This window comes from Thamnophis elegans, chromosome 3, assembly GCF_009769535.1.
Source record: "Thamnophis elegans isolate rThaEle1 chromosome 3, rThaEle1.pri, whole genome shotgun sequence".
Taxonomy (NCBI): domain Eukaryota; kingdom Metazoa; phylum Chordata; class Lepidosauria; order Squamata; family Colubridae; genus Thamnophis; species Thamnophis elegans.
The window spans coordinates 79,861,538-79,887,277 of record NC_045543.1 but is presented as its reverse complement, the minus strand read 5'-3'; the positions used below and the strand labels follow the sequence as shown (position 1 = coordinate 79,887,277).

At 35.6% G+C, this 25,740-nt stretch overlaps 1 protein-coding gene across 6 annotated transcripts in view; it reads right to left on the bottom strand.

Annotated features, from left to right (window-relative positions):
* PCSK5 (proprotein convertase subtilisin/kexin type 5) overlaps window positions 1-25,740 on the bottom strand; it is a 160,442-nt gene that overhangs the window by 77,459 nt on the left and 57,243 nt on the right. For all 6 annotated transcript variants that reach the window (XM_032212755.1, XM_032212757.1, XM_032212754.1 and 3 more), the window contains exon 4: window positions 2,974-3,117. In XM_032212755.1, the coding sequence (XP_032068646.1) occupies window positions 2,974-3,117 (144 nt within the window). The remainder of the gene's footprint in view (window positions 1-2,973; window positions 3,118-25,740) is intronic.

The window sequence follows — 25,740 nt, the reverse complement described above, 5'->3', positions numbered from 1 at the left end:
ATGCAGCAAATGTCCTGCTCTAAGGTAAAAATAATTTTCATGAACTGCTTACAAAATAAGTTGTTCTTTTTCATCTTGCTTTTTGTAGGATGACAGGCTTAGAATGACACTGAAGAATGCTCAGTGACTTGGCTTGTTGAGAGACTGTGGTTTGTTATGTATGATCATTGGATCTGTGGATATCTGAAGGGCTGGCATCGTTAATTGGCAAACTTGGACTACTCTGGGAAGGAGCTCTCATCAATGGCAGGTTGTGACTTGCAGGAGCAGCTAGTTATTAAGCAGAAGCAACAGAAGAAGCTGGCATGATGAGATACATTACCACGGAGACTGGCAAACCACAGAAAAACCCTAACCCTAACTGTCAGCTTGGTATTTGTTTATTCACTGCTGAGAACCTTCTGCTTGTTCAAATCATGTGAACTTTAAAAGAAACGCTTGAGCTAAGAGACTATATTCTAAGTGCTACGAACTGAATTTAAAATCAGTTACGTTGCTAGTATTTGCATGGCCATATGTAATTCTATTAGAAAAAGCAAGAATGAAGCTAGGTCACATTCAAGAAACTAAGAGAGGGAAAGAGACCCAAAGCAATGCTTGTTTTGCCAGACAATATTGTTGTGATAGGCAGAATTAAATGAAGTGATAAAACTGATTGGTCAGTTACTTGGATAAGTGTTTGAGATTGTAACATATCATTCAAATTTCATTAGTATTCTCCATACATAGAAATGAAGTTACAACATTGTGTATTGACTATAACAAGCACGAATGCTATCCAGTTGGTTTGGATAAACCAATTATACAACTTTCTTGGCTTGACTTGGGTCAGGAAGCTGAGTCTACATGCCAGTTCCATGTAGCCCAAGCATGGTGCTTTCTGCTCATCTTCTATTTTCTGCAAAGTGCCCTTCATAACAAGAGACGACTGTGAAATTCAGTTTACATTGTATTTTTATAGGTTGCAAGAAGCTTTAATTTACCCCTAGTTGAATGGTGTTTGTGCGGGGGGTGGGGGAATGGGGTGGGGTGCGTACTGAATAAACACTGCAACTTATCTTCTGTGCTTGGAGGTTGGGAAAAAGAAAGAATGGGAGCAGGAGCTTTTAATATATATATTGTGAAAAAGAAGTAACTATTCAAGGAATTAAACTAGTTGCTGCCTTATTTGTTTATATAACACCCCCAGAATTGGAGCAATGAAAAAAACCCACTGATATGCTTCAAAGCCACAGTTGAGCTTACTGATTTAAAGAAGGTCTTCTGGTTTCTGATTTCTGGTTGTTTATTGAATTCTATGTGTGTCCTGACTAATACGTTCTGGCAACAAAAGTCAACCATTCTTCAACTGAACACATACCAAGAAAGAACTTATAACTTGCTCATAAATATAATTTCTAAAAATCTTATATGCGTAAAACAATTCTTTAATATTCAATATGTTAGAATAGAGTTGGGAAATATTTTTTTTGGCTAAGGACTGGATGTTTTCAAGGACATCCAGGAGAAATGAGTTACTTTGGAAGGGTGTGTGGCATAAGTGTGACTTAAACCTTATAAGTTACCTAATTTTTATTACAAGCATCTATGGCACATTAAATCTATAACATTTTACTTCTTCCTATTCTTTCTTCTTATTTATCGATATATACACCTATAGGTATAGTGCTTGTAAAAACATAAATTTCACAGAACCAATCATTTCTCTAGACACTTTTAGGAATCTGATGTCAAATCATTTCAAAAGCATTCATTGTAGTAAATTATCGTAGTGATATGGTTAGCTTGCCTGTGGCTTAATGTGCTATATGAACCCACCATTATGGTTTTAAAACCCATGATTTATACCTAATATCTAAACACCCTGCCAAAGCTGTTTTCTAAAAATAGCATGATTGATGTGAGTTTAAGAGGAATCTTCATTATAAAGATTACAGTTGAGAATTTGATAGGCAGGAAGTTATCGTAAGTTATCATAACTATATCAGAAAATGCTAGTAATAAAAATCTAAACAAAATGGTAAAATTGAAATATTCGTTGGCAATGCGTATTAATGCATCATATGATTTAGCTCCTCAAATGTAAATTGATAAATTCATGATGAAATATATATAGCTTTCTAGTAAATATACTTTCAAGTGTATTTTAAGTCTAAGATATATTCAGTAGATAGGTAAGAGAAATGTTAATATTTATAAGCTTGAGAATAAATTGAAGTCAACTAGTTTATAAAACAAGACATTGTTGCACAAAGTACAGAATGTGCTAATAAGAGAGATATTAATAGTTAAGAACTCAATGCACAAAGAATATAAACAATTGATCACTTCACTGGGTTGCTCATTCCTGACCTTGCTTATAGTTCAGTTATTTTTAATTTCATAGTAACTTCCCCAGAGTACTACATGAATTACACCTTGGTCTACAGATACAGTTTGATTGGATTCTTGGATTTCAACCTCTGCCTTTGAATCCACTTGTTTCTCTAAAGATTCTATCATCATTCATATATAGTATATATCTGTGTGTGTGTGTGTGTTCCAGCACAACTCTGAAACCCCTCGAGTAATTTCAACCAAATTTGGTACACATATTACTTATTCTCTGAAAAAAATACTGTGGGGGGTAAGATACCCCTAACACCGCTTGGGCCTTAAAATGGCTTCTATTGTACTGCTGTAAATGGCTTCTATTGTACAGTGCAGTGGAATCGCCATGATAACGGCTTCAAAGTACTCCCCAAGTGGACTCCCTCCAGTAAAGGGAAAAATCCATTAGAAATTATAAATTATGTTTGGTCTAGACATTTTCCCCCTATAAATAAAACCCAGGCAATGCTGGGTTATCGGCTAGTTTTGTATAAATACACAGGCATGTTTCGTGTTTTATTACTGCCTTTGGATCACGGATTGGAGGCAGTGCATTATTAATTAGGAACAGGTTCTGCTGCCTTAAGCAACATGTACACTCACATAATTCTGCATCAAGTCTGGATGGTTTCTCTCAATGCCATCGTCCAAAATGGTGATTACAATATTCTTTCCAGTGTAGCCTCTCCTCCAGGCACCAACAATATTCATATCTGACTGACAAAGATGTGTATTATCACTGCAATGCTAGAAAAAAGGGAGGGAACAAAACAAAGATTGTATGTAAGTGATTAGTTCACAAATGCAAGGTAAATAAATATTAACCTTTTCATTAGCATAATCAAATAAATTATCAATATTTAACTATACTAATTTATTAAACAGGAGATTGAAAAATTAATCTCCTAATGAACAAGCAGCAAGGTAACTTTAATGAATGACAAATGAAATGAAAATGACTCAAACTCATTAATTCTTTTGAGAATCCTTTTTATATGGATAAATAGTTATACATTCCTAGAAATCATCCCAACAATTATAAAGGTCTTTTCTGAGTATTCCTTACCCTTCTGGGAATCCAGAAGAATTTTTCAGTATTCAACATGGCAAAAGTAGACCATGCCTGTACAAAATAGCATGGGAACACATACACACATGGACACAACCTCATGGACAAATGCTTATGTGTGGTATAAATGGGAGAGTATGGATAGTTATGTACTACATCATCTATGAAATAGTTACATAAAATCTTATTTAAATTCTCTTATATTTGCAAAAGGAAGGAAAAAAGCTTTTGGCGTGTTTAGTGCAGCAGCAGCAAGAGATGAATCTGTAACCAAAACAATTTCTGTGTAAAACTTCAGCTTAAATAGTTTGTTGAACTGAAGCGGACTATAACAGCAAAAGTTATTGAAGATTACTTTAGGATAAATGAAAATTGAACCATTTGTATTTTATTTTGTATGGTGCTCAGTTACAAAGTAATGAACAGACAACTGTGCTTTTATTATCCCCACCCTATCACTTAACCCTGCAGAGAAAGTGGCTCCTTTTAATGAGTATCCCATCGAGGCTCTCGGTGGTCGTGCTTTGTTTCAGCTTCCCTGGACTCAAGGGGAATAAGCAGGAAAAGGAAAAAAATAAATTCTTAGAACTAGTATCATAGCAACACATACTAACTACAAGAGTTCTCAGAGTTCCTTCATTCTTGTTTTCCTATCCCCTTTCATTCTTCCACTCACAGCTCTATATAGTACAGCAGAATATGCTAGTATTTTGAAATGTGTAAAGGTGGCCAATAGGCACCTTTAGGCAATTCTTTCTTTCCTCTCTACAACTTCACACAATCAATACATTTATTTACTTAATGTTGTTGAAAATGTCTCTGAATAATGTATGTGTAAATTGTATTGTATTAATTGTTTGCCAAATTAAAAATGAGCTAGCTAAATGAATTGTTTCTCTGATTTCTCTTTCCATGAAATCTCCCAGTTCCTTAAAAAAAACACTTACATAGGGGGTAAGGCGGCTAATTGTTTTCAGTTCTGATTTAGAGGGAAAATAGTTTTAAAGGAATACAGTTATCATGCATTTTGTGAGATCAACAATTAAGACCATAGTTGTGAAGGTTCTTAGGTGAGGCCATTGCTAAATCTATGATTACTTAAGATATTAAACCATGGGGTACTGAACACCTTCCTTCCTTCCTTCCTTCCTTCCTTCCTTCCTTCCTTCCTTCCTTCCTTCCATCCATCCATCCATCCATCCATCCATCCATCCGGAAGCAATCTTTTGCATTGGCCCTTCAGGCCTGCCACATTTAATGATATGGGAAACTGGGAGGGGGGATTATATGGAGTATGGGAAGTATAGTCAAAATAACATTCCTTTCTCAGAGACTCAAGGACACTTTCCCTGCACCTAGAGTGGTGTGACTGGGAGGTATCTCCAGTTGGGATGGTACCTGATTGGGCCATGTGATGGACATGTGGTTGCTGGGCAGGGACTTTCATTTGGGTGGGGAAAACCTGGAAGCTTTCAGATTTGGGTTTTCCCAGATGTTCCAATGGGACATCTCTAATAAAATGGAACTTTGAGGAAACTCAAGCCTTGGGATCTTCTTTTGTTAGGGGTTTACTTGGAACCCTGACACTTTCCTCCCTCCCTCCATCCATTCAATTTGATGCAAAACTATTGAAGATGTAGTTCGATAGTTAGAGAAATCTTTCATAGTGCTATTCCATGGAGATAAGCATTAAAATAAATGGATCTCTGTTTCTCTCTCATAAAGTTAAAACAATCCTCCCCATGTTCTCTTGCATCCTCATTTTTCATAGAAATTGATTCCCAAATTGATCCTACTCCCCAAAGAAAGAAATCCATGCTCAGTTTCCAATCCATGAATATGACTCCCATACCTAAAACAGGCAGAAAATCCTCCTTTGGTTTTTCACCCCCAAATTCATGGGCCTTGGCTTCCAAGTTTTATTTACACTGGGTGATAGAAAACTCTGCCTATAGGAGCTCACTGAGAAAAATGACACTTTTGCTCTTTTGCCTCAGACAGGCCCTGTGCTTTGATTTGTAGAGAAGGGTGTGAGATTATAAACCCTGTTTCCTTGAAAGGATTTGGAAACCTGCCAGAAGACAGTTTCTCTTTTCTTTTGTGATGTCAGCAGGCTGTCCTTGCCTGAACCTTTTCTTCTTCAGCAATAGCTTTACTGCCATTAGCAAGCTTTCCTAACGTACTTGCAAACAGGCAAAATACATCCACACTAAATCAAATATCCATGAATCTATTCAATTTTTTAAAAGTTCACTTTGACACAAGAAACAAGCTTAAGAAAATAATAAACGGACGGTCTATATTAGTATTTTCAGAAAATATTGACTAACTTCACATATCCAGTGAGCAAGGGCACAGTCATAGATGGACTTTTGACCCAGAAGCGAACTGGAAATTAGCGCAGGTCTCAGAACAGAAGTGCAACATTGGCCACTGTAGGGAACCCAAGAATTGTCCACACAGCTGCTTTCTGTGCCAGCTGCAGCTTCTAAATCCATTTTGTGGGTAACCCTATGTATTCCTATATTTCAGATTGGTGGTAGAAGGCTAGTGCATGGAGGATGCAGCCCTATTTGGGATACAGACAGTATTATAGCATCATTAGCATAAGGGAGAAAGGAGAGTGGTTTCCTGGCCAAGGGAAAAGAGTTGAATTCAGCTTGAACAATATCTTTGACAACAACAACAACAACAACAATTTCTGGCTCAAATATCTGAACAGTTTACATGCAATATTGGCCAGGCAACTGAATGAAATTTTACAAAAGGACCAAATTGATGAATGGTTGACAACTGGAAAAACATACTTGATTCAGAAAGATGCAACTAAAGGAACAACACCTGAAAACTACAGACCAATAACATGCTTGCCAACAACCTTCAAATTACTCACAGGCATTATTGCAGATAACATGATGGATTATTTGGAAACAAACAACATCTTGCCAGTAGAGCAAAAAGGCAACAAAAGAAGGAGCAGGGGCACAAAAGATCAGCTTCTAATTGATAAAATGATATTAGAAAACTGTAAGAACAGAAAAACGAACTTGAATATGGTCTGGATTGATTTAAAAAAGGCATTTGACTCACTGCCACATAGTTGGATCATAAAATGCTTAGAAACATCTGGCATTAGCAAAAATATTACATCCTTTACTGAAAAGGCGATGAAACAATGGAGAACTGAGTTGGCAGTAGGGAATGAGATCTACGGAATGGTTAATATCAAGCGAGGAATTTTCCAGGGTGATTCACTTTCACCTCTTCTCTTCATCATCGCAATAATCCCACTATCAGTAATCTTAAAAAAAAATGAAATTAGGCTACCAAACAGCCAAAGAAGCTGAAAAAATTTCGCATTTACTATATATGGATGATTTGAAACTCTATAGAAAGTCAGAAATAGAAATCCAATCATTGACAAACACAGTCCGAGTATTCAGCACCAATATTTCAATGCAGTTTGGCATGGAAAAATGCGCCACTGTATCCATAAAAAGGGGCAAAATCACTGCATGTGAGGGAATTGAAATGCCCAATGGTCAACTAATTAAATGCAATGAAAATGAAGCCTACAAATACTTAGGCATTCTGCAGTTGAATAACATCAAGCATGGAGAAGTAAAAACTATTGTCAGGCGAGAGTACACCAACAGAGTTAGGAAAAATTTGAAATCTAAATTGAATGGTGGAAATACAATCAAGGCCATAAATACCTGGGCAATACCAGTTATAAGATACACAGCTGGTATAGTTAACTGGAGACAAGTTGATTTGGACATTTTGGACCGAAAAACCAGGAAACTAATGACAATGCACTACAGTTTACATCCACATGGTGATACTGATAGACTATACCTGCCCCGAAAATCGGGGGCAGAGGATTATTACAAGCGAAGCAAACAGTTGAAGAAGAAAAACATGCCCTGGCTGATTATTTAAAAGAAACTCAAGAAAAATATTAATCGAAGTAAAGAACAAAAATCTACTGAAGGCCCAACGGACGAAACAAGAATACAGAAAAGAAGTGATAAAATCAAGAATGGAGAGTTGGCAGAACAAAGCACTGCATGGCCAATTTCTGGGAAAAATAGAAGATAAAGTGGACAGTGAACAAACTTGGTTATGGTTAACAACAGGTACATTAAAGAAAGAAACAGAGTCACTAATCCTGGCTGCGCAAGAACAAGCTATCCGCACAAATGCTATTAAGGCCAAAATCGAAAAATCTTCTGATGATGCCAAATACAGACTTTGCAAAGAAGCTGATGAAACTGTTGATCACATACTCAGCTGCTGTAAAAAAATCGTGCAGACTGATTATAAATTGTGGCACAATTCAGTAGCACAAATGATCCATTGGAATTTGTGCAAAAATTATAATATTAAAACAGCAACAAACTAGTGGGAACATCAGCCTGAAAAAGTCACCGAAAATCAGATGGTCAAGATCTTGTGGGATTTTCGCATACAAACGGACAAAATACTGGTGCATAATACACCAGACATCACACTGGTTGAGAAATATAAGGTCACAACCATAGACATCGCAATACCAGGTGATAGCAGGGTCGCCGAGAAGGAACGTGAAAAAATCGCAAAATACCAGGACTTAAAAATCGAAATTCAACGACTATGGCACAAACCAGCAGTGATAATTCCAGTGGTAATTGGCACACTGGGTGCTATTCCAAAAGCACTGGAATTACATTTAAAACAGTTAAAAATTGACAAAATCACCATCAGTCAAATGCAAAAAGCCGCACTGCTTGGATCTGCACGCATATTACGAAAATACGTTACGACGTCCTAGGCCCCTGGGTGGGGCCCGACTAGTAACCAATGCCAAATCCAGCGAAACAACTGGCCGCTGTGATACAATTCTGTTGTTGCGAATAATAATAATAATAGGGGGAAGGATACATCTCTGTTTATCTCTCCTAGAAGCTGGAATTGGGCCAGTTACTTTTCCAGTTTTTAATAACTGTACCTACATTGTAATGCATTGATGAAACATCATGTTTAATATCAGGAGCTTGTAGTTAACAGAAGAAGCTGTTAATTTTTGCTATAGTTCTCTGAATCTATTCTATGAAAGCAACTTAAAGATCACCTCAGGTGGTTTAGCATTTTTTTTTGCAAAGAAAAGATGCAAATTGTCTATTTACTGCAGGATGAAGGCCTCTTCCACATATTTCCACACTATACGGTCCTGAGCTTTCTCTTGCTAATTGGACTCACAATACTTGCTGATGTTGTTGATCCATCTTGTTTTAGGTCTCTTTCATGGACGCTTTTTATCAAGTGGAATCCATTTTATAAGTGCCTTTGTCCACCTGCCATCAGTCCTTCTTGCTATGTGACCAGCCCTTTTCCATTTCAATTCTTTTACTCTCTTAATAGCAATAGCACTTAGACTTATATACTGCTTTACAGTGCTTTATAGCCCTCTCTAAGCGGTTTACAAAGTCAGCATATTGCCTCCAACAATATGGGTCCTCAATATACTGACCTCAGAAGGATGGAAGCTGAGTCAATTTTGAGCTGGTGAGAATCGAACTGCTGCAATACTGCATTCTAACCACTTCACCACCATGGCTCTTAAAGAGCACCTCAGATAGGTTAATGTTTTTTGCAAAGAAAAGATAAAACACAGATACTTTCATGAACTTTTGTTTGTTTTCTAATTCATGTGTGGCTCTTTCTATCTTGTCTTGTAATGCCAAGCATGTATCTTTCCATGGCTCTTTGCAGCAGTCGTAACTTTTCTATCAATTGTGATTCTATCCATGTTTCACCAACATAAGTTGGAGTAGGCAGCACACACTGATGGAAAACTTTTCTCTTCAGGCCTAGGGAGAGGTTCTTCTTGAAAATTATGCTTAGCTTTCCGAATGCCTGTCAACCACATTTAACACCCCATTCAATTTCCTTTGTTGTAGCACCTTCCATTGAGATCTGTTGGCCAAAGAATATGTAGTGGTCTACTATGTCTAGTTCTTCTCCAGATATTCCCCACCATTTCTTTAGTAAATTATTAAACATAACTTGGCTCTTTATTTTAAGTCAAATTATGCATAACAATCTGGACAGCAGTTGACTTTTGCCTGGTTGCCAGTATAAAGTGCCTTTCTTGAGCTAAAACTGACTGAATCACTCTGCCCATTGACACTCCCATTTCTTCTGTTTCAGGAGTGCTAAATTCTGAGGCATCAATGATTTTGGCAACTTATGGTCAAGAATGCAATTTCTTCATACCTTTTTTGTTAGCACTAGAGGTTGGTGTCAAATTATCCAGATCAGATTTGAGATGAAAGTAATAAAAACTGTTTTAGGATAACCAATTATCCTAAAGTCCTAAAACTATAATAGTTAATTTTCCATGATCTATTATTTCTTGAGAGTTATAAAAAAGATTTCTCTCCTCCAATGTTTCTTCTGGTTAGTCTGGTGTTCTTTAATTGAGACGTGCTTATTTATGCTTCAAGGGTGCCTTTTCAGTAGGGGAAGTACTCTGCAGTTGCTATGTAGTTACACATCTTGGTTGTGCCAGCTTACAGAACTAGGAAGCCAAACTTGACAGACAAGTCAGGAAATATTCATTTTGGATAATTTTGGCACAGAACAGGATGCTTCTTCATTTTAAATAACATAAGCAAGATAATTAAAATGAGGAATTTAATGTAATTCTGCAGCTGCCCTGAAGGGCAGGAAATCAGTCCGCTGCTTTGAGATCTACCTGACAAAAACAAAAATTGGCTCAAAAAGAAAGTGGCTGATTTGGGTGAAGTTTGTCTACACTTTTCAATTAGAAGAAATGAATCTGTTTGAAGTATATATGAGAATGTAAGACTCATCTTAAGAGACATAGTAAGATTCTGAGTACTGGTAGATGAAATTATTTCTGGCTTTTCTAGGTGCATCCTAGCTGGCATTCATGATGCCTTATAGAGACTGAGACAGATAATAGATGTAAAGCTCTAAGTAGCAAATCTGTTTTTATTGATAGAATAATTCTGTTAATAATTCTATTAGTCCTACAAATTTTTCAGCTTGAAACAGTGCTGCTGGGAAGGTCTGATATCAATCTGATTTTCCATATTGTTTGCATGCCCAAACAAATATGAAACTTTTGTGACTGGTGGAAGAAGTAACTCATAATCAAATAGTGGGAATTCAGGTCCAATTTCAGCAGAGTTTAGGGGATCGAAACAATGACTTAGAAAATTGCCCCCACTTACTGAAATTACTGTTTTGCTTTACAAAGGAAGGGCTAATTCATTGATATTCACTGGTTGGATTATCTGAATTTGACTCTGCTGGTCTTCTGTCTGTCTGTCCTACATAGTGGTTGTAGGAGGCTCATTTTGCTCATTGAAAATGTTTTGGAGGCCTTTAACTGTTTTTTTTCCCCACTTCTTAAAAAATCTTCTGCAAGAAATTAAATGCTCCTCACTTCCAGCTATCAAAATGGTATCATCAGCACTTCTTAATAATTTTAATTCTAATCTGATTCCTTCTAATCCAGCATTTCTCTGGATATTTTCTGCATTTGTTAAATGAAGAAGATGACTTTATAAAACTCGGAACACTTCTTTGTTCATTTTGAACAATTTAGTTGGTCCATATTCTGTTCCATCATTTTGCTCATCATACCAAACATTAACAGATATATCAGGTGTCTTGGTATCCACCTGTTTTGCACATTTATTATGGTGTATATAATCAAAAGACTTTGCATCGTTAGAAAAGCAAAAAAAAAAAAAAGATAAAAAATTAGGTATGTCAAGATTGCTGAATTTCTCTTGCCTTTACCATCATCCAGTAGACATTATCAATGTGTGGCTGGAGCTTCTGCCTTTTCTGAACCCAGCATGTATCTTTGGCAGTTGTCATTCTTCTACTGAATACTTCTACCTATCATTTTTATTTTAAGAAATGGGCATTCAGAATATTTAGTCTCTCTTTAAAACAGCTGAATAAAATTCCTTAGCAGTTTTCTTTTCAACAGCTTTGCTAGGGCAGAAAGTTCACCTGTGAAAGCATAATATTTTTATTGTCTGACCAACAGAGCAGCCTGGAAGAATGGTGCAACAATCAGCTTCACACCCGTGAATATATTGGCATATCCAAACAGACTGGAAACCATGAACTCAGAATCAGATATTTCTTTTGTTTGTGTTGTACAAGATCCTAAAGATGATTGAAATAAGTTCTGCTGTAGATTTTAGGCATGATATGACACTCTTTAGAGATTATACTGCACAAAGTTATGATGACCTATAGTTGTTAGGTCTTTTGAAAGCTATACAATTTAACTGGTTTTAGGAACAATTGGTTCATGTATTTCATATTTTACTTGAAAATATTCCATTTTACACTTTATGATAGGAAGCAGGAATTTATCAATGTTTGAATACTAATAAGCAGAATTTAAGAGAATTAAATATATATTTAACTAGATTTTTTAATAAAAAGTACAGGAGTGTTAATTTTAATAACTGTTTTTGTTGTTGTTTTATAACTAATAAAATTATGAAATAAATGTATTATAATACTAAGTGGAATAAAATTTCATCTAAGGTCTTAATTCTGGTAAGTATAGGAGGAAGCATATCAAGTCATAGCTATTGATTAAATTAATATATTGTTAATAATGTATTAATATAATAATGTATTAGCTTCTTTTTTTTTTTAAGAGAACTTTTTTATTTTTCTTTAAAAAAAAACAAACACAAATATGTCATCATTTGTCAATCATTAAGACATTGAAATACAATTTTTTTTGTTGTGTGTACCCCTCCCTCCCTCCACCCCCCCATCCCCCCTCCTCCTTCCCCCCCCGACTTCCCAGAACCCGTACACGGTATGGATTTTTAACTAACACAGTCTAAAATCTATTGAGAAAAAAGAAATAAAGAAATTAATGACATTCTAAATTGAACTTAGCTTCTTCTTACTGAACTAACTTTTAACAGTTTAAATCATTTCTGATCTTAAGCATAGGCTAACTGGAATTTCTTAGTCCCGTATTTATTTTGTATATAGTCAATCCATTTTTTCCAGTCTCGTTTATATCTCTCATTTGAATGATCTTTGAGATATGCCGATATTTTAGCCATTTCAGCTAAGTTTGTTACTTTCAATGTCCATTCTTGGATTGTAGGCAAGTCTTCCTTCTTCCAATATTGCGCCACCAACAGTCTTGCTGCAGTTATCAGGTGCAGAATCAAATTGGTCTCTACCACTGTAAAATCAGTACATATACCTAGTAAAAATAACTGAGGAATAAACTTTATCCTTTTTTTAAAAACATTTTGCATGACCCACCATATTTTTATCCAAAATGCCTTAACCTTTTGGCAGGTCCACCATATATGATAATATGTAGCATCGAGAGAACCACACCTCCAACATTTAGGCTGTACATTCGGATACATAGAAGCCAACTTTTTAGGATCTAAATGCCATCTATAAAACATCTTGTAAAAATTTTCTCTCAGATTTTGAGCTTGTGTAAATTTCACATTTCTTACCCAAATTCTTTCCCATGTATCCAACATTATTGGTTCCTCAATATTTTGAGCCCATTTTATCATACAATCTTTAACTAATTCTGTTTCCGAATCCATCTGTATTAATACATTATATATCCTCTTTATATGCATTAAGCTTTGATCTCTTATTTGTTTAAACAGATTATCCTCAACTTGAATAAAGCCAATTTTTTGATCTATTTTCCACCTAGCCTGTAATTGCCCATACTGGAACCATGTTTGAACTACCTTCTCCTCTTTTAATACCTCTAAAGATTTTAATTGTAATACCCCCCTTTCCGAGGTAAGAAGCTGTCTGTAAGTAAATCTGTCCTGTTTTTGTGCTGTATTCATATTTTCAATTGCATGTCTAGGAATTGCCCACATGGGTATCTTGTCATTTAATTTATATTGGTATTTCTTCCAAACCCGCAATAAAGCATTTCTCAAAATATGACTTTTAAAGTTCTTATCCAATTTTTTGTTGAATAACAGGTAAGCATGCCAACCAAATACCAGATCGTGTCCCTCAATGTTCAATATTCTATCATTGGTTAAATGAATCCAATCACTAATTACAGATAATGCCACTGCATCATAATATAGTTTTAAATTAGGTAGTTTCAATCCTCCTCTCTCGCGTACATCTTGCATTATTTTCATCTTTACCCTCGGCTTCTTTCCTGCCCACACAAATTTGTTGATACCCTTCTGCCATTCTAAAAGGTTCGCATCTTTTTTAAGTATAGGTAACATTTGGAAAAGAAATAAAAATTTTGGTAAAATGTTCATTTTCACTGCCGCTATCCTGCCCAGCAAAGATAAGTGCAATTTCTCCCATTTTTTCATCTCTGTCTGTATGCTATGCCAAAGTGGTTCATAATTATGCTTATATAATTTCCCATTTGAAGTTAAAATGTTAACTCCAAGATATTTGACTTTTTTAACTACCTCACATCCTAGCATCACTCCTAATTCTTCCTTTTGTTTAATATTCATATTTATAGCTAATATTTTGGTTTTTCCTAAGTTTATTTTAAAGCCAGACACTTGACCATATTGATTAATCGTATTCATTAAAACCATACTGGATTCCTGCGGTTGTTCCAATATTATGACCAAATCATCCGCAAAAGCGCGGACTCTATATTCTTGCTGCCTAATCTTGATCCCTTTTAAACCATCCAAGCCCCGTATTTTATTCAACAATACTTCCAAAGTTATAATAAACAATAATGGGGACAAAGGACAACCCTGTCTTGTACCTTTTCCAATTTGAAAAGAGTCTGTTAAACTTCCATTGACTATGATTTGTGCTGTTTGCTGTTGGTATATTGCTTTAATTGACTGTAAAAAATTATCTCCTATCTGCATTTTTTGCAATATCTTCAGCAGAAATTGCCAGTTAACTCGATCAAAGGCCTTCTCAGCATCCAAAAATATAAACGCAGCAGGGATCTGGTTGTTCTTTCCCAAATATTCTAATGCATTAATAATTAATCTGACATTACTTTTCATCTGTCTCCCTTGTATAAAACCTGTTTGGTCCGTATGTATCAATTGTTGAATGACCAACATTAACCTATTTGCTAATATTTTAGTAAAAATTTTATAATCTACATTCAGTAATGAAATGGGTCTATAATTTTTGGGTTGAGTAGTATCTTGATCTTCTTTGGGTATCAAAGATATAAACGCTGTCTTCCAAGATGGAGGGACTTTACCTTCCGTTTGAATCATATTAAATAATTCTCTAAGAGGTTCTACCATTTCTAACTGTAAGTTTTTGTAGTAAACCGCTGTCAAGCCATCTGTACCTGGTGCTTTCCCTGGCTTTAATTGCTTAATTACCTGCAGGATTTCCCCCGAGGTTATTGGTTGATTCAATTTTTGCCTGTGTTCTTCTCTAACTGAAGGTATTTTCTCCTTGTCTAAATATTTGTCTATGTCTAAACCATTAATTTTATCCCCTTTATACAGTTCTGTAAAAAATTCCCAGAAAGCCTTTTGAATCTCTTCCTGTTGGAACACCTCCTTCCCTCTGTAAATCAGTTTAGATATATTTCGAGTTTTCCTTTTTTTCCTAATCTGATAAGCTAACCATCTGCCAGGTTTGTTTGCATTACAAAAAGTATTGTGTTTTGCATATAATAAATTAGTAGCTACCTGGTCAGAGATCAACATGTCAAATTGAGATTTTAATATGTTAATAGCTTCCTTAACCTTTGTATCGTCTGGTTTCCTTGTTAACTCCAGCTCTTTTCTCTTAATTTCCTCTTCCAGTTCTGTTCGTTTTAGCCCTTGCTTATTTCTATGTGTTTTATTTATATTCATCAAAACTCCTCTCATATACGCTTTGCTTGCATCCCATACAAATTCCATAGATGTACCCTTATTCATATTCAAAACAAAATATTCAGATAGTAATTTTTTACAATCATTAATATAGTTTTCATATCTAAATAAATTTTCATTCAGTCTCCAAAACCTTCTTGCCTGCACTACCCTTCCCAACTCCATCCAAACTGGGTTATGGTCCGAAAGGACTCTAGCTGCAATCTTTGTTTTCTTGACCCTAGAAAGCAAATCATTAGTGGTTAGAATAAAATCGATCCTTGAAAGGGATTGATGCCTGTCCGAGAAGAAAGTGAAGTCATATTCCTCTGCATTTCTTTCTCGCCAGATATCTCTCAATTCAAAATCATCCATAATGTCAAAGAAAGATTTGGGTAACTTTGCTCGCATCTTGGTATTTAGGCGGGAAATCTTCTTATCTCTCTTAGTGTCTATCACTCCATTCCAGTCACCCAATAGTATACAGGAACTATAGTCCCACTGTACTAATTTAGCATGAAGATTTCTATAGAATCTATCTTGCTGTTGATTGGGAGCATAAATTCCCAAAAGTAATGTCTTTTTCCCTTCTAAGATTAAGTCTAAAGCAATATATCTTCCGAAGGGATCTGCTTCTATTAATTCAGCTTTCATATCTTTTCTTAAGTATACAACTATACCATTCTTCTTTTCCATAGCAGAAGCTGCAAAATGTTGACCAAGTTTTGAGTTGATCAAATATTTTTGATCAGTTGACTTGATATGAGTTTCTTGCAAACAAATTACATCGTTCTTAAACTGTTTAAGATAATGAAATATTTTCTTCCTCTTCTGTGGAGAGTTCAGTCCGTTGACATTCCATGTTAAAATCTTAGTTGTCATCTTTGGTTGGTTGAAGCATTTTTAGAGCTTCCTGCACGGCCTGTTTAACCTTAGGTCTAGCTCCTCCCACTGCTTCCAGATTTGTTGTTGTAGTTCCTTGATCGATGGCCGATGATTGTTGATGCTGTTGCCTCTTAGCTTGTTTCTCCATACGTCTAGTAGTCATGCGGCTAGGTCTTGGTTCCATAGCACCTTGCACTTCTAGAGAAGAGAGATGCTCCATCTTGTCTGGTGGTTGTGTAGTTTGCTGTCTATCCTGTCCTTCTTGTGGTCTTTCTCTAGGTCCAGATGGTGCAGGGTGTCCGGCCTTCAATATATTATAATAAAAATCTCGGGCTTTCCATACAGAGTTGAGGCGGTACCTTTGCTTATCAAATGTAAATATGATGCCAAATGGTGCATCCCATCTATACTGTATCTGACGATTTCTGAGTTCTTCGACCAAAAAAGCGTAGTCTCTTCTGGCTCTTAACATTTGAGGTGGTATCTCTTTCAAAACAGCCAGGTCTTGACCGCCAATTTGAAGCTTAGTGTTATAAGACGCTTGCAGTACCATATTTCTGAACTCTCTTGTAGTAAAATATATAACGATGTCTCGAGGAAGCTGCTTCTGCTTTGCCAGCCAGGAGTTAACGCGGTAAGCTTTGTCAATTTGCCAGCCTTGGTTGGTCCCTGGTCTTCCCATCAGGCGGTCAAAAGCTTCCGATAGGATCTGTTTCAGGTTCTCCTGTTTCTCCTCACGCAGCCCCCTTACTCTTAATGCGAACTCCATTTGTCGGTACTGTATCATAATAATTTCTTTTTCAGCATTTTCCACTTTTTGTTCCACCACCTCTGTTTTCAATGTCAAGTTAGCATTGGCATCATTAAGAACCTCTAGAGTATCTTCCACTCCAGAAATATGTTCTGTTAATACAGTTACAAGACTCAGCATGTCGTCTCTAATTTTATCAACCTTAGCCTCAAATTTCTCATACAACTCCTGTTTAAGTCCTTTTATTTCACTTTTAATTTCACTTTTAATTTCTTCTTTCATTTCTTTTATTTCCTCTTTTCTCTCCTCTCTATTATCTCTAAATTTATCTTCCATTTTAATTGTCTGTGCATTAAGAGCCTCGCTTAGATTACTCAGAAAAAATTCTTTCGTTAACACATCCCCAGCAGGGGGCGTAGGAAGCGGAGGCTGCAGCTTTGTACCAGGCACTGAGGATGTGCCCCTGGAAGTAGAGGGTGACGACTTCAAGTTAATATTTGGTTTTGAGGCCATTTCAAAATTTGTCTGCCTGCAGTTAATAAAACTCTATTGCCTAAATATGCAGCTTTAAGTAAAGAGGCTTTTATTTTGAAGTTTAAGGCTTGGCAAAAGTTTCAGTGAGTAAACATTGTAACAAGACCGTTCAACAGATTCATCACCATTTAACTTCCAAATAAGCAAAGTTAATGAAGGAGTAAAATTCTTCTATTGTGAAACCAAAACATGTGATAAGCTATCTCTTTTGTTTTGAATTCTTTTGAAGTCTTGTGAGAATTAGCAAAAAGTGTTCGTTATTACCGGAGAAACCAGCCTGCTCGGCGCCATTTTAAAAGCCTCTGAGTAAATAATTTTTCGGAGGAGAAAAAGAGAAGAAGCTAAAATGTTGATAAGCAATTATTGTCCTCGCAGTAAACGGATTCAGCTCGTGATAAGATTAAATCAAACAAAACTTAGAGCAGAGTGGGAGAGACCTACTTTGTCCTGCACAAGGCAGTTTGAAGTTCCCAGCACGGACAGCCGTTCTGCCTTGGGCTAGCCCCCCTTTCCTTGCAAGCACAAAAGCTGCAAAAATCGAAGAGCATTTGCCAGCAAAACAGTTTCTTCTTTCCCTCTTGCCTGAAGGATAAGAAAACCTGATAAGACGTCAGATGGAAGATCCTCTAATCAGGTACGTAGCCAGGAATTCGGAGGCAGCTGATTTTTTGCTGCTTCCACCAGTAAGCTCCTCCCAGGAAGATCAATAATGTATTAGCTTCTTTAACACAGGTAAAACATTGGGAAATTATGCACACATATATATTATTTCTTACAGTACCTTTAAAATAGTATTTTAATATAATTTTCACGTCTTAATATAGCTCTGTCACATTTGGATCCTTTTTAGGTGTCTACATTTTTTTCATGTACAATTAAGGCCATAAACAATCAAATGAAATAATATATATCTAATGCTGAACAGAAGAGTGCTATTGTTATAACAGTAAGAGGAAACATGCAACTGATGAGAATAAAGAAGTTAAGAATGTTGCAATATTTAAACACTTAAAAAGCACTTTCTCTTTATGGGGTTATTTTGAGTTACATAATATAAGCAAGAAAATTGTGTTAATGTACAATCTTCCAGTTGGCTGCAGCCATAATGAGTACATAAGGATCTGTTGGACTTTAAAAAATACAGTGTTTAAATGACGAAACTAAGATGGTTACTGAGAAAGTATACTTATCATGAACCAAACCAAACAAAACCAACAAATAACTCTATGTGCTGGATTTATTCTTTGGAATATGGACTATGAAAATTAAATATAGCAGCCATTTGCTTTTAAAAAAAGCTTCCCACTCAAGTTTCATGACAAACAGCTTTTGAAGCAGGTTTATGATAAGCTTCTTCTGTGAATTCAAGCAAGCTCTTTCAATTTTAGCCCACAGTTTTCATTACAGAACTATATATAGTACCAAAAGAATCACTAGTAATCCATACTGTATTCTGATCCTATGATAAGCCATAAATCTATCATCCCAGTCAGTTTTTTTTCCACCATACAAAATTTGTTTTGCTTAAGGCATTTCTCAAAGGTCATGTACCCTGCAAATCCAGCTTCTGGCAGATTTCTGCAACAATTTACCTTCTGTGAATGTAAAATACAATAATTCAAATTAAAAGACACGCTCATTGTTCCTAGTGATGCTTGTGTGTGAAAATGATCATTTATTACAAAACAGATATGGTTTATGGGCAGACAAGAAAACATGTTAAACCACCATCTTCGTCTATGGCTCAGAAAGATGTCACTCTGAAATACTGGATATCCATCACTAATCTGTACAGACAAAAAAGGGGGAACTTTTTTAAATTGAAGGATCAAATTCCAAATCTGAGAAAAGGCAATTCCAGGGGCAGAAATGACAAAATCTAAAGTTAGCTAGTGCTACTAAGTCAAACATGAGCCCCAGGTGAGTGAATGGATATACCTTAAAGTTTTAATTTATCCTTGATCACATTCACAGCTTGGGAGAGCATATTCCAGTGATATCTTTGATTCTAATTGTTTTATCTATTGTTTTGCCTTTAGTATTCTTTTCCCCTTAATACAGGGGTGTCAAATTCATGTTGTCACGCGTCATTATGTGACATGTTGGGACTTTCCTCCCTTCGCTAAACTGGGCATGGGCATGGCGAGTGTGTGATGCATCCAGCCTGCGGGCTGGAAGTTTGACAGTCCTGCCTTAATATCATCAAGTAGAGTTATTCCATGTGCATCACATACCCAAATAGAGAGCAATTGTTTTCTATTTGGTTGCTGGTGGATTGCTTCCTCATTGCAATTCATGCTACTGTTAGTAACATCTCGAATTCCATAATTTGAAATTATTTGCTTTCTATTCTAATGTCCATCTTACATAGCTGAATATTACTACTGGAAAGACTGTAGCTTTGTGTTGTCATGGAAGTAGTCTTATTTTTCATAAACCTGTCTAAATTTACCACTGTTTATTTCTCTGGAAATAATTTCCTCTTTATATTTTATATTTCTACCACATGGTCTAGTTAAATACAACAAAGCTACCTTCTCTTCCTGCCCATCAACGGTAAATTCATTGACTGACATTATTTTTGCCTTCCTAATATTTAATATTAACACAGGTGTTTTACTCTATATTTTACTTTTATTATTAAGTCTTCTAACTTTTCCTTACTTTCATTAATGAAGTGACATTGCCTGTATATCTCAAATTATTAATATTTCTCCTTCCAAGTTTGACTCTATATACCAGGTGTTCGATTAATGTCATTATTAAATTGCATTTTCATACAGATTAAAAGGATAAGAAAACAATAAGCAGCCCTGTTTTATGCTTTTAGTTATTTTGCTTATCCAAGATTAATTCAGATAATAGTTTCTTGTTCATTGTAAACATTCCTCAGAAAAACAATCAGGTATTCTGACATATCCACTTGTCTTAGTATATTCCACATTGAGGCATGAACTACTGAACATAATCAAAAGCCTTGCTGTAGTTGATAAAATATAGACTAACCTACCATATGAATTCATTTGCTGTCTGCATTATCCATCTTATGCTCACCATATTTCATATCTCTTAAACCTAAGAGTTTTCTGAAACCAGGCTGTTCATTTAGCTTTCCTCTCTCTTACGACTGTTTTTTTCATCATTACATCTTAAGCAAAACTTTGCTTCTATGTAGAATTACTACATAATTCTACATAAGTAAATAAAACTAAATTTTCCAGGTTTTAAGTCATATAGTCTTGTTCTGTATTTTGTAAAATTAAGTTTTTGACACTTTACCCCTTCTCTGTACCTTTCAATAGTTCAGTGGATATGCCATCACTTTCTGGTACTTTCCTATTTGACAGATGGCCAGTTTCCTCCAGTTTCTAGTATTTTCTTCATGAATGTATTCTCTATCTACAAATGTTTCTATAATCCACTTGTAAGGAGTTTCTGAATTTTTCCATCTTCTTTGAAAGTTATTTGGCCCTCCCCCATAATTACTCTTGAGTAATCCACCATACCTATATATTTTTCTCTTATTTTTTCCACTCATTTTCTTCTATTTGGTGTCTTTCCACATTGAGATATCTTTCTTTGACCTTTCTTATCTGTGGTTAGAATATGCATTCATTTCTCATAAAGCTTTGTCCTCTATCCTATTCTTGAACTGCTAAATTCAGGCAACCCTTTGAGATAGGCCAGGTCAAAAAAACAGACATTGCAGAGAGTTCAGGAATGTTTCTTCCTTATGGTAAGATGGTTTAACAGCAGAATGTTGAGAGTCTGTTCAATTTCTGTCTCATCTCTTACTAAACTATCTTCCCCATCTCTAAATTCCTTTACAATAACCAGACTTCATAGCATCTTTATTTTGGTCAAATAACTGTCTTCAGTTTTACTTTGCAGGTTTAAGGATTTGGCATCCATATTTGTCTAAATGCTTTAGTCATTGCAAGAGAGTTTGAGGTAGAATTTGTTTGGCATTGTCTTATGCTGTCTTTGACTTTAAAGTTCCATCTATCAGCTGGTGGGCTTTGGTCATAGCTGAAGAGCAACACATGCTTTAATCACTATAATAGATAATGATTTGGGACCCCCCCCCATTTTTAACCTTACTGGCAAAAGTGACACTACCTGGATGAACATAAAGCTTGCATGTCAACTTCATATATACATCATTTTGTAAGTAAACAGCATTGTCTCTATGGAAAGCCCTATTACTCATTAAATAAGTTCCATAATTCGGTTGCTTTTTGTTTGGGAAAATCACTGAAATATTCTGTCTTTCTTTCAAATTTTAATTGAGATTTTAAAGATCTTCATTAACAATTCTGGAAAAAGAGATTGCCTACATATTTTTTTATTCTTATTAGTGAAATATAACCAATAAAAAGCACCATGATTGTGATAATAAGAAAATATACATAACTGTGATAAAAATAAACAAAAATAAATAGATAAAAATAAAAAATAACAATAATGGAACTCTCATTTTAAATTTCCTGCATACTAAAGAATCACTTTATTATCTTCCCTGTCTTTAAACCATAAGGGTTTAAAGATAAAAGTACTGGCCCAGAAACTGGAAAATAAAATTCTAGTTCACGCTCTGCCATGGGATTTCATTGGATGAATTTGGGCCAGTCACTCTCTTTCACCCATGTCATAGGATTGTTGTGTGGAAAAACAGAAGGAGAAAACATTTTGTATGCCATTGGAGAAGTAGATGATCAACAATAGAACATTAAGAACATTTACATCCCATTCAGACGGCAGTTATTTTCAATCCATAGTAAATGTCTCATTTACAGTGACATTGCATATGACATGATTTCAAAATGAATGGTTATTTATTGATTTATTTGACTGATAGGTTGCCCATCTCAAACAAATAATTCTAGGCAGATAATATTAAAAATAAATAAAAGTTACTACATATAAAACAAATTAAAATACAGAGCATCCAGGAAAAAAATCACAGCCATTAAATCAGCTAGAAAACAGGTTCATTCCCACACCTAGAGCCCAGGACTCAAACACAAAACTAGGTTTTTAAGGCCAGCAAGGTTGGGGTCCATCTAATCCAGTGGTTCCCAATGTGGAGCCCATGCCCCACAGGGGGGGCAATTTGATTTTTAATGGGGCAATTTGAACCTTGTTTAAACCAAGTTAATGGCCTTTTGAGCTTGAACTCTTGAGTAGAGTTCATTTTTTGAGTAAAGTATGAATTATATGTCACAGAGAGGGGCATCAGGATTTTAGAGATGCTTAGATGGGGCACAAAAAAGGTTGGAAACCTCTAGAGGGAGGAAAAGGCTCTCCTTCTGAGTCCCATCTGATATGCTTCTTGGCCAACAGTATTAGCCTATTGCATATACTGTAACACATAGAAAATTGACAGTATCTGGAATGTAACATAAACTCTCATATTTCTATAGTAGGAAAATAGACAGTATTTTAGAATGTACCGTAAATGGTCACACATCTATAATAGTAATATCAATCTCTTTTTTTACAAATCTCATTGCATACTAAAGAAAATGATAAACACATTTTTGCTGTTGCTTTTGGAAATTTAAGATATTATATATGTATGATTCTTATTTGTTAGAGACACACATGAACCTACCGGGTATTGATGTCCGACATAAAAAATATAAAGATGAAAAAACTCCCGGCAAATTCTGCATTGCCTACCAATGCAGAATAAACAAGTTATTTTATAAAGTATAAATGAATTATTTTGCTGTAACAAAATAAACATTAGTAAGCAAACAATATATGTATGTATGTATGTATGTATGTATGTATGTATGTATGTATGTATTGGGAGAAAGGAGTCCTTGGGGAGGTGATGTTATCCTTGAGAAGCAAAAAAAATCATATACTATAATTGCTAGATTATAAATCCTAATATCTAGGGTCAATGCAAATTATTTACTTTGCAGTTGTGGGATATTACCGAATGCAACTCCATATGAAAAGACATGAACTGTCTTTACAGTTATTTATAGAACATTAATAAATAAAATGCAAGCAATATTGCCAATTAACAAAAAAGATAGCACATCTTTGTTTTAATGTGTTACTTTAGATGTGCTTTTGAATAGTAAAACAAAGCTTCTTACGTTTTGTTATAAAAAATTCAGAAGTTTCTTTTAAAATAATTTAAGAAATCCATACAATACAATTGAAAACTAGAGATGTACAATATACCAATAAGATTTAGAAAGTGAGTAACCCTGAATTGGACCAAATGATACAAGATATAAAATCAGAAGCAACATTCAGGAAATTAAAGCTTTTTGTCACCAATTAACTAGCACCTAAAACTCAAAATTGACTCCTTTTGTTGCTCTCTACTGAATAAAAGCTAAAACAAAATAGATGCTTCAGAGAAGCTGTAACCTGCCCATTCTCAAATAATTATATTAAACTCAGGTAAAGGGATGCATAGATTAATTATTTTGTTTTTTGATTAATTAGATAATGTATGTAATATATAATTACTTCATCAAAGAGATCAAGCTTAATTTCTAGTAAAGGACATAATACTTTCCCTTAAAATATCATGATTAAAAATTCCTTGTGATCCCAAAAAATGTTTCGTTACAAAAAAAGAAAAGAAAACTGAAAGACACTATTGATGGTTCACACTTTTTGATTTTGACTTAATATATGACCCAGATTACAGTAGAACCTTCATCATTTTGTGTGAATCAGATTACAATGATTAAATAACCATGGTACAATAAACTATGGCTCAGTATAGCAATCTACTCTGTCTACTTTTGGGCACCTCTTAAAAGCACTGAAACATACACAAAAGTATATGACTATGTGTTCTGGGTGATGCTTCACCTCAGGAAACATAGAATTTGTACAAATTGGGCCACTGAACTGGGATTCAGTCAATTTAATACAGTTACTTGCTGAAAGCTTGTATTTGCTCAAAATTGATTCTGATAATAATACTACTTCTTGAATATTATGATTACCATATTTTCGGAATATAAAACGCATCAAAATATAAGATGCAGCAAGATTCTGAAGAGGAAATTTTAAAAAGTTTTTGCACTCTGCAAACCTCCAAAAACGGGCTCATTTTTTTTTCAAAAAAGGACATTAATAGCTCTTAGATTTTTAGAGTGCTCATGGTGGGTGGGGGGGCAAAAATGAACAAAAAATGGCCTGTTTTTCACAAAAATGGGCCCATTTTTTATCACAAGGGCATGAATAGCCTTAAGGAAGCTTATAGAGTGCTCTGGGGGCTGGGGGGCAAAAAACAGGCCATTTTTCGCTCATTTCTGCCCTGCCCAGCCCTCAGGAGCTCTCTGAAAGCCTTCTACAGGATATGCACAGCCATTTTGGTGAAGGTGCGGAGTTTCAGGAGGCAAAAAATGCTGTATTCAGTGTATACGATGCACCTAGATTTTCAACCTCTTTTTTGAGGGAAAAAGGTGCGTCTTATATTCCGAAAAATACGGTAAATATTAAATTCTGCATAATAGTGATAATTAATGATACTGGGTAACAAACATTCTGATCCTTTAATATTTAATATTATATTTTCTACGAAGAAACCTATAAATCCTATGTAACACAATCATGTCCTTTACTCTTTGCCAGTTGGCTAGTTGGATAATTAGATATATTTACTCTGCACTATCCATAACCAACTGCAATGACATCAAAATGCCAATGTGTGTGAATTATGTTATAATGCAAATACCATTCTTGTGCTTATATCCAGATGTCTGATTAAATATGTTAGTTGTAACATTTCTGATGATGTTCTGATTTACATTTCGTCAACACACATATTTGTTTGCAATTCTGTATTTCACCTACTGTATATACTCGAGTATAAGCCTAGTTTTTCAGCCCACTTTTTGGGCTGAAAAAAGCCGCCTCGGCTTATACTCGAGTCAGTGAAAAAATTTGCCCAAAATGGAGGAGAAAAAGGGGCGGGGCCATGCCGCTGGGTGACGCTCGTGAATGGCCCAGTGCCCCTGTGAGTTTCCCCTCCCTCTGTGTCAGTTTGCCGCGCAGCGCGCACCGCACCATCCCCCCTCCTCACGTTCTAATGTAATGCAGGGCTGTCTTACGATTCCCCTTCCTCCCCCTCCTGCCGCTCTGCAACGATGTCCCACCTCCTCCTTGTTATGGCAAGCAGCCACATAGCAATGTCCCACCTCCTCTGGTACAGTGATCCAATGATAGGAATCACTGTGCCGTGTGTCATAGGAGGCGGGACATCGCTCCCGCGGCTGCAC